At 44.0% G+C, this 15,926-nt stretch overlaps 1 protein-coding gene across 1 annotated transcript in view; it reads right to left on the bottom strand.

Moving 5' to 3' along the window:
• Positions 1-15,926, bottom strand: part of BACE2 (beta-secretase 2) — a 107,534-nt gene that overhangs the window by 38,703 nt on the left and 52,905 nt on the right. The window contains exons 3-5 of the mRNA XM_025292132.2: positions 8,177-8,393; positions 4,540-4,668; positions 495-629 (exon numbers count right to left, since the gene is read on the bottom strand). Coding sequence (XP_025147917.1) covers positions 495-629; positions 4,540-4,668; positions 8,177-8,393 — 481 coding nt within the window. The remainder of the gene's footprint in view (positions 1-494; positions 630-4,539; positions 4,669-8,176; positions 8,394-15,926) is intronic.

The following is a 15,926-nucleotide window of genomic DNA, read 5'->3' as shown; positions in this document are numbered from 1 at the left end:
TCTTAGCACCATCAGCCACCCACATCTTTAGGTCATAATGTTTCTCTGAGTGAGAACTGTGTCCTGGGGGGGAAATGGGGAATTAGATGTGGATGGAGGATAAAGCTGATGATGAATTTCTGGTTTCATTTTGCTTATTTTTAGTCCCCTTTTACTCTGATAAAAACCTTGCTTACTTTACTCTCTTGAACAGAGTTCAGGGACCATCAAGCCAGGATGATGTGGTTCTATATAACTTTTTTCACTCATCATTTCATGCTAATTCCTCTTTTTCAAGAGAAGGAATTGAAGGGAAGCAATTAGAGGGAGGGTCATTGATATAAAATTATCTACAACAAGGCCCTGTAACTTTTATTGTCATGAGCTTTTGATTTATCTTGCAATGTAACGCACAGTCTGATTTCATATTCAGGTACTAGCTGAATTAAATATGCAAATTTAATGGCCCAGGCACACGCAGACAAGGAGACACAAAGAGATAAGAGTGGAAATACCTCTCTGCAGTCCAGGTTAAGGCTCTGGCCTCCAATTTCCAATTTTAGAATTTCTATCTGATAATACCACTCCTCCTTAATAGGGGTGTACCAGATGTCTCCTTTGTACAAAGTTGGTTCAATTCCACCTAGGACCTGGGAAGGAAAATATTTACGTATTTAAGAGAAAGAAAATATAGCCATATAACAAAGTCACACAGAGAAGTGTGCTTTTTTGCTTTTTAAATTTATTTTTTAATTGGAGGAAAACTGTTTTGCCAATGTGGTGTTGGTTTCTGCTGTACAACAAGGCAAATCAGCCATAATTATACATATATCACCTCCCTCTTGAGCCTCCCTCCCCTCACCCTACTCCATCCCTCCAGGTCATCACAGAACGCCAGGCTGGGCCCCCTGTGTTATACAGTAACTTCCCACCAGCTATCTGTTTTACACATGATAGTGTATACATGTTGATGCTACTTTTCCCATTCATTCCACGCTTTCCTTCCCTCACCGTGTCCACAAGTCCATGCATTACATCTGTGTCTTCACTCCTTCCCCACAAATAGGTTCATCAATACTATTTTTTAGATTCCATATATATGTGTTAACATACAATACTTGTTTTTCTGATGAGAAGCATGCTCTTATAAGGCAAAACTTCACTGGAATCAGTACTTCCAATTTAACAGGATGTTATAAACAAATGCATAGGTGTGGAAATCAAACAAGGAACATTCTGGGGCCATGTGTTGGAAGATCAGAGTCCCACTCTAATCAGGATGCTTTGATAATTTCTCTTATGTAGAGGAAATGCATACAGTTCCAGCTTTCTGATACTGAGATCCTCCCCACCCCATTCCAGTCGTGGGCAAAGAAATGCAATAAAATGGTTAACCACACAGACTGACAAAATTTAGTTCCTCGGAAGACAAAGGATGACTTCCTGACCCACATATTTGCATGGAAAGAGGAACAAGAGAGCTTCTCTAATCAAAACTTTGTTTTGGAAATCTGGTAACATCACCCCTCTCCTCTGAAAAGGTGGTAAAAAAACAGGGTGCTGAAAACACGTGCAAGGCTGTTTCTCGCAGGCAGAGAGCACAGGGGTCAGCACCACTGCCCTGGGGGCCCCGCATGCGCATTCTCCCCTTCGTCTCCCACTGTAGACGGCTGGGTGCAGGCCCGTCAGGGAGACACTTGGGATATGGCATGTACCCAGCATCCATTCTGTTTCGCTGTGTGTGTGTGTGTGTAGGTTTGTGTGTACATCTGTGCATGTACATGTATGTATGCACGTGCAAGTATGTATTACGTAAATCTCTGCGTAACTGAATATAGTGTGCACATGCATTATGTGTGTATGTATGCACAAGTATGTGTGTATATGTGCATGCTATGCTAAGTCGCTTCAGTCGTGTCCGACTCTGTGCGACCCCATAGACGGCAGCCCACTAGGCTCCCCCGTCCCTGGGATTCTCCAGGCAACAACACTGGAGTGGGTTGCCATTTCCCTCTCCAATGCATGATAGTGAAAAGTGAAAGTGAAGTTGCTCAGTCATGTCCGACCCTCAGCGACCCCATGAACTGCAGCCTTCCAGGCTCCTCTGTCCATGGGATTTTCCAGGCAAGAGTCCTGGAGTGGGGTGCCATTGCATAGCCATGTGTATATACTTGTGTGTACATGTGTAAGTGTGTGCACTTGTGTAAGCATATGTGTATATGATGTATGCTTGTGTAGTGTGTATATGTGTGCACACATGTGTGCATGTGCATATGTGTATGTGTGCATGCACATGTGTGTAAGTATGTATCAGTTCAGTTCAGTTGCTCAGTCATATCTGACTTTTTGTGACCCCATGGACTGCAGCACGCCGGGCTTCCCTATCCATCACCAACTCCCAGAGCTTGCTCAAACTCATGTCCATAGAGTCAGTGATGCCATCCAACCATCTCATCCTCTGTAGTCCCCTTCTCCTCCTGCCTTCAATCTTTCCTAGCATCAGGGTCTTTTCTGGTGAGTCAGTTCTTCCCATCAGGTAGCCAAAGTATTGGAGTTTCAGCTTCAGCATCAGTCCTTCCAATGAATATTCAGGACTGATTTCCTTTAGATGGACTGGTTGAATCTCCTTGCAGTCCAAGGGACTCTCAAGAGTCTTCTCCAACACCACAGTTCAAAAGCATCATATTCTTTGGTGCTCAGCTTTCTTTATAGTCCAACTCTCACATCCATACATGACTGTTGGAAAAACCATAGCTTTGATTAGGCACACCTTTGTTGGCAAAGTAATGTCTCTGGTTTTTAATATGCTGTCTGGGTTGGTCATAGCTTTTCTTCCAAGGAGCAAGCGTCTTTTAATTTCATGGCTGAAGTCACCATTTGCAGTGATTTTGGAGCCCAAGAAAATAAAGTCTGTCACTGTTTCCACTGTTTCCCCATCTCTTTGCTACTAAGTGATGAAACCAGATGCCATGACATTAGTTTTTTGAATGCTGAGTCTTAAGCCAGCTTTTTCACTCTCCTCTTTCATCAAGAGGCTCTTTAGTTCTTTGCTTTCTGCCATAAGGGTGGTGTCATCTGCATATATGAGCTTATTGATATTTCTCCTGGCAATCTTGATTCCAGCTTGTGCTTCATCCAGTCTGACATTTCACATGATATATTCTGCATATATATTAAATAAGCAGGTGACAATATACAGCCTTGAGGTACTCCTTTCCCAATTTGGAACCAGTCTGTTGTTCCATGTCCAGTTCTAACTGTTGCTTCTAGATCTGCATACAAAGGAGGCAGGTAAGGTAGTCTGGTATTCCTATGTCTTGAAGAATATTCCAGTTTGTTGTGATCCACATAGTCAAAGGCTTTGGCGTAGTCAATAAAACAGAAGTAGATATTTTTCTGGAACTCTCTTGCTTTTTGATGATCCAATGAATGTTGGCAATTTGATCTCTGGTTCCTCTGCCTTTTCTAAATCCAGCTTGAACATCTGGAAGTTCATGGTTCAGGTACTGTTAAAGCCTCACTTGGAGAATTTTGAGCATTACTTTGCTAGCGTGTGAGATGAGTGCAATTGTGTGGTAGTCTAAGCATTCTTTGGCATTGCCTTTCTTTGGGGTTGGAATGAAAACTGACCTTTTCCAGTCCTGTGGCCACTGCTGAGTTTTCCAGATTTGCTGGCATACTGAGTGCAGCCCTTTAACAGCATAATCTTTTAGGATTTTGACTAGATCAGCTGGAAGTCCATCACCTACACTAGCTTTGTTTGTAGTGAGGCTTCCTAAGGCTCACTTGACTTCAGACTACAGGATGTCTGGCTCTAGGTCAGTGATCACACCATTATGGTTATCTGGTTCATTAAGATCTTTCCTGTATAGTTCTTCCATGTATTCTTGCCACCTTTTCTTAATAACTTCTGCTTCTGTTAGGTCCATACTCTTTTTGTCCTTTTTTGTGCCCATCTTTGCATGAAATGTTCCTTTGATATCTGATTTTCTTGAAGAGATCTCTAGTCTTTCCCATTCTACTGTTTTCCTCTCTTTCTTTGTATTGATCACTTAGGAAGGCTTTCTTATCTCTCTGTGCTCTTCCTCAGAACTCAAGATGGGTATAGTGTATGTATAAGACGTGTAACATGTGTGTATATGCATGTGTATGTACTTCTGTGCATAAGGTGCTCCTGTCTCTCCAACAAATTTATGAAATCCCAGGCCCCACTCCCCAGAGCACAGCCGACCTACCACCTTGCCCTACAGGTCCTCATATGCCCCTCCCTCCAACACCCAACAAAATCAGTTACCTTTCAAAGGAACATTAAAAAAAAAAAGCTTTAAAGGAATTTGGGGAAGCAATGAGAATCATTTTATTAGATAACAGGATGCTTAGGAAAGATTAAAAACCTAATTTTATCCATTTTTAAGGCTATAAAACAAGGATTATCAAAACTTTCACAGCACCCATGTATCTCTATGTGTCTAATATTTCTATCAGAGTCTTAATAAAGCAGGAAGAATAGCCCCACTGGTTTTTGATTTTTTCCCCCCTTTAAGACTAAAAGATACCCACAAGACTACCTCCGTTGGTACCAGATCCAGCTACTGGCAGTCCGGCCCCACACATCTGCATGGAGAAGATGTTGGGGATTTTTGCTTGTGCCACGAGGGAATCAAAGAAGGTCTCCAGAGAACTTGAAGGCTGCAGAAGGAGCAGGGAAACAAGGCAGCTGATTAAGGACTCCAGGGTAGACAAGGGGTCCCCCTGTGCAGGGGTCAGGCATGGTGTACAATATGGCGTTTCTATTTAATATTTTCAAGGTTAAGAAATAAACAAGCTCATGATTAAGTCCACTAATTCGGAAACCTCCAACAGAACTCCCTGTGACTTGGTATTTTTCCTTTTGGGGCAGTGTCTCTGCTGGGAAGATAAGATAGTATTTCCTGAAGCTGTGAAGTGGCTGCCCCATTTATCATCTGACCACCTCGTGAAGCCAGCGTGAGAAGATGCAGAAATGGGTTACCTAGGTAGGTGGTGGAATCTAATCTTAGACATTTTGGAGTAAGGAGAGAACAGGGTCTCCAGGAGCTGCCTTTGCAGCTTCAGAAAAAGGTTGTTTTTTTTTTTTCCTACCCCTTTCAGTCATAGTCGTCCATCATGCAAATGACAGGTGCCTGACCCAAGGGAACAGTTCACATCCCAGACCCCTGGGAGGAGGCTTAGCTCTGCCGGCTGTCTGCTGAACTCTGGTGACCAGCAAAGGAATAATGCTACTGTTGTGATCAGAAAAGGAACGATGCTATTGTCCTGCAGTTTAAAAAGCCCATCACTCCTCATTGCCATATGTCAGTAACATCCTCTGTGCCTCTTTACATGTAACCATGCCTTCAGAGAGCAACCCCATTTCTCTAGAACTGAAAAGGAAGGATGGTCTGTGAACAGGTCTTAGCTGCGGGACTGGAGGGGGGTCATAGGTGCTGGTGGTGAGGAAAGAATGTCATAGATCCATGTCTCCATTTTGGCTTTGACAACTGGGAGAGATTAGAGTTTGTTACTATGAATGGTTTGTTCTTGATGAAAACTCAACAATTGTAGCAGCTTAGATGCTCCAGGCATCTTCTGGCCATCCACAGTAAATATAGGGAAGGATTATTTATAATCTGTAGGAACTGAAACTCTAATTCTGGAGGCGTTGACAGCAGTGTGATCAGGCAGACACCTTCCTATTTATTTAGCTCCTTCATATCTGGCCTCCTATCACTTCTTTCCCAGCCTCTGTGGATTCTGGCAGAATTTGCCCCAATCCCTATGTGTAATTGTAGCCTAAACACTTTGTGTTTGGGTCAAGGAAGGAGACAAGCCCCCTCTAGAAACCAGGTTGGGTCTGGTGATGACCCAGCCTGTGTCTGCCTTCATGAGAAGCAGCCAGGTAAACACTGCCTGGAATTGAATCCTGGCTCCACCCCTGATCTGCAAACTGTGTGACTTGTCCTTTTGTTTCCTTATCTGTAAAATGGGGATCACAGTCACATCCCAGAGCTCTTCTGGGGCTTAAATGGGTCAGTACATACAGAGTGCTTGGAAAAGTGCCCGGTACATGCGACAGGATCTATTATTATTGCACCAAGTCATTCTTCAGCAGGACTTAGGATCCCTTTAAGGTTTAAAAGCACACAGTTGCCCAGGTCCAGTAGAGAACCTGATTCAGCAGGTTGAGACCCTGCAGGTGGCCATAACCACATCTTTGGTGGGGGAGCAGATAGCATCAGCTGGGGGCCCCTGCACACTCTGACACCCCCACTGGGTGCTCATGGAACCTATTTCAGAAATGACTTTGGGTCACCAACCCAGACCGCCCTGCCAGTCCTGTTTCTAGCCATGTTCCACTTCCTGTAAATCCTGCTTTGGTCTCCCCTAACCTAGGAACATGAAGCCAATTGTTGGCCATCTTGAAATCTCATAGATGAAAAGATAAAAAGTCTTGTGGGGAGTCTGGACATCCCAAAAAACCCGAAGCAGTCAATTCTTGAGGAAGTTTCGTGTATTATTAATTCCAGATAATTTAGCTTTAAGGTACCATCTCCCAAATAATCATCAAGTCAATCATATATCTTTTATTTTTGAAGTCACAAGAAGAAACATGTAGTCAACTGTCAGTGAAAAGTATTTAGAAATGGAAGTTGTTACAAGTCTGGGAACTCATATTAAACTTTTCTTATGGTTGTTGTTCAGTTGCTAAGTCATGTCGGACACTTTGTGACCCCATAGACTACAGCCTGCCAGGCTCCTCTGTCCGTGGGATTTCCAGGCAAGAATACTGGAGTGGGTTGCTTCTCTAGGGAATCTTCCAGACTCAGGGATTGAACCTGCATCTCTTGCATTTTAGGCAAATTCTTTACTGCTGAGCCACCTGGAAAGCCCAATGGCGCTGAGCTCTAAAGTCCATCTGGGCTCTTCAGACAGGACTCTGTGCTCCAATAGTCCTCGGCAAGGAGTAAACCTCTCTAACCCTCTGTCCACACATGACTAATGTGAGCCTATGAAGTCTGCCTTCTGGGGAGGTCCTGAGACTCCACGGAAGGACATCTTGTAATGGTCTCGGTCCAGGGGTCACGGGTTGTTCTTTCTCCTTAAGAAACTACAGTGTGGGAAACACCCCCGTGTCCCCCCACCTCATTGCCTGCATCACTTGCTAGTAAACTCGAGCTGGAGCAAACATCCTTCCAAAGAGAAAACAGGAGTTTCTACCCCCACAATTCTTTGTTTCACACTTAGCGCTGGCTCAAAGTCTGTCTGAACAAGGAGAAGCCAAGCCAGGGTGCCTAGTTACAGGCCAGGAGGGGTGACCTCTCCTCACGTGTACACTGACCTACCCTGGCCTCTCGGGGCCCAGGGGCCACATCGGGTTGTCGGATCTGCCTGCCCCTGGCATCCTTTCCTTCCCAGCCCACCCCCCTCCTCCCACATGTGATCATTGCTTCCTTTGGGTGGACCAAGGACAGAGAATTGTGCTGTCTTTCCCTGTTTAGTGATGGTCCTGATGCTGATGAGGGTGAGGTTTCACCGTCTCTCCTCGAAGCATCGCTGCTTCGACCGGCTGGCGATCCGCAGGGTATGCCTGCAGGTGTCTGGGCCCCAGTTCCAGAGTGAGGGGAAAGCAGTGTCATGCTCCGTGCCTGGCGGGACACCTCTTCCTGCGGAGTTTCCACCATCATCCTGAGGCTTCTTCTATGTGAATATTATTTTTTAAAGACTTTTTTTGGCCATGCTGTGCAGTGTATGGGATCCTAGTTGCCTGACCAGGGATCGTACCTTCATCCCTTGCATTGGAAGTCCCCTTTATGAATTTAATAAATGTATTTTCTCTTAATCCTGCCCTAATAAAAACTCCTAAACAAGCACCACGATCAAAGGGATTCAGACTCTGTTAACATTTATCAACTACACAAGTAAAATAAACAGAAAAAGACAAATGAAAAAAGCCATGCCATGGGAATATCTTATGGGAAGGCTCAAAGAATCTTGCCATTTACCTTAAAATTTCAAAATGCTTAGAGGTCTAATCAATCCTGTGAACACTGGTCTTTTAACCATGTGATTCTCACTGACTGTCTTGGACAGCCTGGACCCCTCTGCTGGCCCCTCCAGTGATTGGTTGCAGAATCTTGTTCCATCATTTGATGTTTGTAGACCCACCCATCATTCTTACCTTGGCCAGGGTAGCATAAGCCAGTCCAAGTATCCCATTCCATCTAATCCCAGGCAGAAAGAAATTCTCTGACTCAAATATGGTGGCGATGTTGACAAGAAAAGAACTGTTGAAGCCTTTGGGGATGGTGACCACGTCCTCCCCAACGAAGCCGGTCCAACTCCCCTGCGTGTACTTCACAGTGACATCAAAACCCTTGGGGCGGTACGTGCTGGACCTGGAGAAAGAGAAGAGGCCTTGTGTCCTGTGCTCTGTCCACCTGCTGTTGTTCTGACAACATGGCCGTCAAGACAGCTGCTTTAAGCGAGGAAGGTGTGCATCAGCAATTCTTCCCGAGGAAGAGTCCTCGTGCTCACAAGGCATGATTTCCCACAACATAATCACTGACATTTGGGCACTGACCTTTTCTGTGCCACCTGTGAGGGAGTACTGGGGTCTACATGTAACCCGAGTTTAACTCCTTGCTGAGCCCACGTATCCCCCGTAAGTCCGGTGTTGTACTTAACTGGAACGCCACAACCAAGTGTGGGTCCGCCTGTCCCTCCGGCTCTGGGGGACCCTGCACTCCTGCTCTGTGACACAGGGAGGGGCCACCAGCCCCAGAAGGAGGGCCAGTAGCTTGTGCCCAAAGTGGCTGCAGACTCAAATTCATACAAACGGCCAGTGTGATGAATAAAAGTCAAGTCACACCCCCCAACACCAGGGCCAGCCTTCCTCATGGCCCCTATGACCTCTTGGCATCACAGGTTCCTTCTCAAGGCCATCCATCTGTCCCCAAGCTGATTATCCCCATATCAGAAGGGTGACCTTAATGACAAGCTGGGATACAAGTCACTGAAACAACCGCACAACACCTAAAGGTAAGAGATACTGAGACAGAACAACACGAACAAGACCAGACAATGGATGGGGCAAATGGAAGCTCTGTGCTTGGGATTTCAGAGACAGACAGTAAACAAATGAACACCTAGAGTTCCAAGCAATGATAGAGTGATGAGAGCCACCCAGGGAAGAGAGCGGGTGAGGGGTGGAAGAGAGACGTGGTAGTCACAGAGGCTGCTCTGAGAGTGACATTTATGTAAGACCTGCGTGAAGACAATAAGCTATGGGACTTTCTGCAGGGGGACGTCCTGGAGAGAGAGAGCAGCAGGTGTCAAGGCCCTGGGGTGTCCAGTCCTGTAAGGTCATTCTTACCCAGCTGAGCTTGACAACGCTGTTGGACTACAGGCCAAGGGACATCTCCAAGCAAATATCTGTGTTCAAACCACGGTTCCCTTAGGAAAACAATCACACTCCTAAGAGAAGTGTCCAACCACCAGTGGGATCATTGTAAATGTACCTGTTTGTCTACAGATTTCACTTTAACATTCAATCTCTGAACACTAACCCATGATAATAAGTCTTTGCTGTAGGGTTATATGACCTAGTATGGTACTGTTGGGAGACAGAGAGGAAGTTAAGTCACAGATGATATGAATTTTGGGGGGTACATGTTATAAACTTTAAAAATGTTCAGTTCAGTTCAGTCGCTCTTTGCAACCCCATGAATCGCAGCACGCCAGGCCTCCCTGTCCATCACCAACTCCCGGAGTTCACTCAGACTCACGTCCATTGAGTCAGTGATGCCATTCAGCCATCTCATCCTCTGTCGTCCCCTTCTCCTCCTGCCCCCAATCCCTCCCAGCATCAGAGTCTTTTCCAATGAGTCAACTCTTTGCATGAGGTGGCCAAAGTACTGGGGTTTCAGCTTCAGCATCATTCCTTCCAAAGAAATCCCAGAGGTGATCTCCTTCAGAATGGACTGGTTGGATCTCCTTGCAGTCCAAGGGACTCTCAAGAGTCTTCTCCAACACCACAGTTCAAAAGCATCAATTCTTCGGCGCTCAGCCTTCTTCACAGTCCAACTCTCACATCCATACATGACCACTGGAAAAACCATAGCCTTGACTAGACGAACCTTTGTTGGCAAAGTAATGTCTCTGCTTTTCAATATGCTATCTAGGTTGGTCATATTAGGTCTATTTAATTCAATAACTGCACTTCTGAGAATCTGACCCTAAAGAAACACCCATGATGCAAATAGAGATTCATTAACAAAGACAGTTATTATGTTTTATTTATAGTAGCAAACAGCTGGAAACAACCTAAATGCCCAGTAAAAAAGGAAACAGTTTAGTAAATTATGGTACACAAATATGAATGGAATATTATGTAGTATTGGAAAATGATGTTGACTAAGACATTTTCAATGACAGAGAAAAATTAAGATAAAAGAAACCTTTGTGTATGTGGCAGAATCTTCTTCAAAAAAATTATTACACTCAGATACTAACAGGGCTACCTCTGGGTGGTGGGGTTTTGTTGTGGGGGAACTCTCATTCTTGTGGTTAGGTCCTTCCATATTTTCTGCATATATAACTTTTATAATCAGGAGGAAAAAGGTATTTTTAAAATGTCTGGCAGACACATTTTAGAGAAATTTAATTTATTCTAACTCCATAATGGGATATGAAATACAAAGGATGTTTAATTTTAATGTTTTCTGACTATTTTAGCTAACTCCACCACAATCTTAAAGAGGGAGCAGCACTGAGTGAACATTTTGTGTACACATGTCTTCTGACAACAGCAAGCACAGGCAGAAAAGTAAGCGTGAATGGACCCCAGGTACATGGAGTGCTAAGGGACCCATCAGAAATCACTTACAGAAAGCACATCGTCAGACCACTGAAATGCAGGCACTTGAGGACTAGTGTTTTCGTGCCAGGGCTGAGTGCCCGCACCAATTCAGTGATGCCTGGCACACAGCAGGGGCTGCACACATTAGGTTGAAAAGCAATGAAAATACTGAAATGTCAATCCTTTCTGATAATTTAGGGTCATTCTTCAAGTTCAAAACATTAGCACTATAGCTAACAGAAGAGGCTAGTTATTCTGAAAGGCCTAGAGAATATGGTCCACCGCAGGGCTGGTGAGCTTCTTCTATAAAGGGCCAGAAAATAAATGTTTCAGCTTTTGTGGGCCACATGATCTCCATTTCACCTACTCTGTTCTGCTAGGGAAGAAGCAACCACAGGTGACATATTAAACAAACATGTGTAGCCATGTTCCAACAAAACTTTACTTAGGAAAACAGGCGGCAGGCTGGAGGTAGCCTGCCAGCCCTAATTTACCAATTCTTCATCTAGAAGATCAGTTATCCCCACCAAACAGTCTATAGTGCCATGACTTTCTTTTGAGAAGTTGTTTGTTTTTAATTTGTTGTGCTTAGTCGCTCAGTCATGTTCGACTCTTTGCAACCCCATGGACTGTAGCCGGCCAGGCTCCTCTGTCCATGGGGATTCTCCAGGCAAGAACACTGGAGTGGGTTGCCATGCCCTCCTCCAGGGGATCTTCCCAACCCAGAGATTGAATCCAGGTCTCCTGTATTGCAGGCAGGTCCTTTACCATCTGAGCCACCAGGGAAGCCTGGTGAGCCTACAGAAAACTCATTAGAATCTGCTGAGGTCACTGAGAAGAGCATGAACCAGGCTGCCCTTCTAACCAGGCTACCCTTCTAGGCAGAATGTCCTCTGCAGTGTACTGACCAGTTTGCTATTTCCCTCATGGGTGAACATTCTGGATACTCTGGTGCCACTTACAAAGATGTGGGAGGCAGCTGGGGTTACGCTGTCTGGGGTCAAGTAGCACTTCAACCACTTAGGAGCTGTGTGTGACTCCAGGCTAAGGTATTTAACTTCTCTATACCTCAGTTTCCTCCACCGAAAAGTAGGGACAATATAGCACCACACTTCACAGGGTTAATTCTAAGGATTAAAAGAGTTAATACTATAAACCATTTATTATTTGAATGAATATATTATCATTATTTAAGGTATTTTATTTTCAAACTTTAAATTTTTATTTTCTATTGGAGTTGATTAACAATGTTTTGGCAGTTTCACATGAACAGCAAAGGGACTCAGCCATACATATATACATCTCCATTCTCCCCCACGGGCTTCCCTGGTGGCTCAGATGGTAAGAAATCTGCCTGCAATGCAGGAGACCTGGGTTTGATCCCTGGGTCAGGAAGATTCCTTGGAGAAGACAATGGCAATGCACTCCAGTATTCTTGCCTGGAGAATTCCATAGATAGAGGAGCCTGGTGGGCTTAAGTCCATGGGGTCGCAAACTAAGCAACTAACACACACACACACACACACACATTCTCTCCCCAAACCCCGCTCCCATCCAAGCTGGCACATAACACTGAGCAGAGTTCCCTGTGCTATACAGTAGGTCCTTGCTGGTTATCCATTTTGAATATAGCAGTGTGTACATGACCTTCCCAAACTCCCTTAACTATCCCTTCCTCCCGGCAACCGTAAGTTCATTTGCTAGGTCTGTGAGTCTCTTTGTAAACTATTTAGAACAAAACCCCAGAACACAGCAGGTACACAACAAAAGTAGCTGCTATTATTATAATTATCTAATCACTTGCTACCTTTATTCAATCTACGAGCTGCTATTAGAAAATGTAAGCTTTTTTTCCTAGAAAATTGTTCCTATAATCTTTCTGAATATCCAAAACTGTTTCACTGTGAAGTCCAGCAACCTCCAGGAAAAGGGGCAAGTCTCAGGTAAGACTTGGCTGAAATGGTGCAGGGAGGGGAAGAGCCTTCCAGGTTTCTAAAAGATGGAGTTCTTCTGTGTTCTGGACCAAGGCTGTCCAATAGAGCTTGTGCAATGACAGGAATATTCTCTATTTATGCTTCCAATACAGTAGCCACAGGTGGCTACAAAGCACCTGAAATGTGATTGTAGATCTTCCCCAATGGGGTTACATCCTGATACACCTATTGCAAGTTGAAATTATCATTAGGTTGAAAATGCATTTAATGGACTGAACCTTCTGAACATCTTAAGCTCAGCCCAGCCTACCTTAATGGTGCTCAGAACACCTACGTTAGCCTACAGTTGGGCAAACTCATCTATCACAAAGCCTAGCTTATGATAAAATGTTGAATATCTCCTCTAATTTACTGATTACTAAATTGAAAGTGAACAAAGCGGAATGTCTGTCTGGGTCCTCACGGCTGTCAATATATCAGTTGCTTACCCTCATGATCACAGGGCTGACAGGGAACTTTGGCTGCTGTTTCCCAGCATCACGAGACAGGATTGTCCCCTCCTGCCAGCTTTGGCAGAAGCAAAATTCAAAATGCAAACACTTCTGACTAATGCTATGTAGGAAGAGTCACTAGGGAGGGCATTCCTTCTCAGTAAAAAGATGGCCACTTTAGGAGGAATGTTCTTGCCTCTTGTTACTTGTTAGCCTCCTATCTTCCTGCTGGAAATGTATATGTGATATCTGGAGGGGCATCAGCCATCTTACCACCATGAGTACAAAAGTTTCCATAGAATTGGTGGAACAAGTCCATTGAAAGTGAGATAAAAAGCACCAAACTTGGATTTTAATGTTGCATTGTCCAATGACTGAACTTGGATTTAGCTTCTACGACAGTGATTACCAACTAGAGGCTATTTTGCCTTCCGGGTGACATTTGGTAACGTCTGGAAACATTTTTGGTTGTCACAGCTGTGTGAGAGGCATCAAATGGAACAGAAACCAGGATGCTGTAAACATTCTCAAATGCACGAGACAGCCCCCGACAATAAAGAATCACCCAGCCCAAAATGTCAGTAGTGCTGAGATTAAGAAACTCTGGTCCATAGGTCTCAATTTCCTTAATGTTAAATAAAAGAATTAAAAACAAATTCAAAATTCAAAGTACAGGTTCTACTGAATGTGTATTGCTTTTGCACCATTGTAAAGTTGAAAGCTAATTCAAACCATTGAAGTCAGGGACCATCTGGATAGTTTGACTAAAGAATGAGCCTGTATTTAACATTAATTAATTTAAATTTAAATAGCCACTTGTGTCTAGTAGCTACCCTTGTAGAAAGCACAGTTCTAGATAATGAGAGAAAAAAGTAATTCTTAGCTCATATTCCCTGGGCTCCTCGAACTCAAAGAGCAAAAACCCCAGAGATGAATTGCAAGCAGCTCTGAATGTTATTAACGCGTAGGTTTCAGCACTAGACCTAAAAACTACGCATTTCTCCATGTTTATGTCCTAACATCCCACCTCTTGGCACTAAAATGCTTTGGCTCTCAGCTGCTTCGGACATTAATTAACTATATTGAGAGTGAACCCCAGACATGCTGCTTTTTTGCAGCATCCATTCTGGGTGCGTATAAACAGCCATTCATCAAGGATGTGAGTAGCTAGGAAAGAGTCCACCCACAGCCACAGAATCACTTCGAACCAAATTCAGGAGACTTTCTGCCTCTGATACAAGTCTGAAGGGAATGCAGGCTTGAAAAGTGAAATCAATCAAACTGAGAAGAGAAGAACCACAGAACATTTTATTAATTTAAAGAAACCCACTTTGTTTTCAGAACATATACAGGGAGGAGGTGGGAGGGCAGAGATCAAAAGAGTTGAATCCTTCAGTTGACTCTGGCTCCCCCAAACCACCAGCCCCCAAGAGAATGTTCAGTCGCCTGGAAAATTCTGCCTGAGACCTCCCCGGGGGCCTTCTGCACATTTCAGAATTTGGACTCTACCTCAGGGATAAGGGACTTGGACCAGGTGACCAGATACCTGTCTTATTCTTCCAAGGTCTGGAAGTGACCATGTCAGAGTCAGTGGGGCCACTCACCAGCCCAGGGGCTTCTGCTCACGCTGGAGGGTCATCAACATACTCAACAATGGCAAATGCTTCAGGGCCCCAATATGGCAAGACCCATCCTGGACAAACTTAAGAAATTATCTAAATAATCAAGAAAAATGTGTGTCATCAACAGATGGAAAGATGTAGCATGAGATCTCAAGGGCCCGGGTCAGCCTCCTTAAGGAAACAACCTGCATAATTTTCTAATATCCCAACTCTACTCATAAGCATCAGTTGAAGACAAGAAATTGTTCTTTTGCCAGAACTACTCTGTGAACTGCACCCCAGATGGAATATAGGAGGGGGAGACATTTTAGTGAAAATATAGTTAATTTCTGAATAGATTAGTATAAGGTCAGGGGGATGAGTATACTGAATCTCTCATCAAGCCACTTGGATGGAGACTATTTTACTGGCTAAAAAAGAAGTACACCTAAAAAGATACATGATTGCCTTTTTGCTGTATAGTAATTCATTGGAACATTCACCACCAGGAAAAGAGTGCTTCTGATGGGACAAAGCTGCACAGATGGCTGATGGTAGCCTGATGTCTGATTCCATAAATCAAAGAGATCTTGTCAAAGAACCCCAAGTCAAATCTCCAATTACTGGGACATGTTTCAGGAAGCGTTAAACCTGAATATCCAGAGACTGGGGGACTTGAATCAGAGGCTGACAAACCCAACCAGAAACCTTATTATAACTAAGAGAGATCAGAGGGACAAGCAAATACAGAAACATCACAAGGCAGCAAGCTACATCTCAGAAAAGAAACCTTTGTCAAAAATTGAGAGAGGAAGTAGAACATTCTCTCGGCTTCCATCAAATACCATGGTGGAAGGTGTAGCTTAGGCCAACTGTAAAGTGAGCTGAAAGCATCAGGCAACTTAATTGTATATAATTTACTATATAAATTATGTTCATAGTTCATATCTTAACAATAATGCATCTGTGTTGACATAAACCTATGAGAACTATTTAGGAAAAACAGAACAAAGGAGAGAAAGGTTAGCATAAATCAAAGCAAGGA

This window comes from Bubalus bubalis, chromosome 1, assembly GCF_019923935.1.
Source record: "Bubalus bubalis isolate 160015118507 breed Murrah chromosome 1, NDDB_SH_1, whole genome shotgun sequence".
In the NCBI taxonomy this organism is placed as follows: domain Eukaryota; kingdom Metazoa; phylum Chordata; class Mammalia; order Artiodactyla; family Bovidae; genus Bubalus; species Bubalus bubalis.
This window is presented reverse-complemented; position numbering and strand designations above follow the sequence as displayed.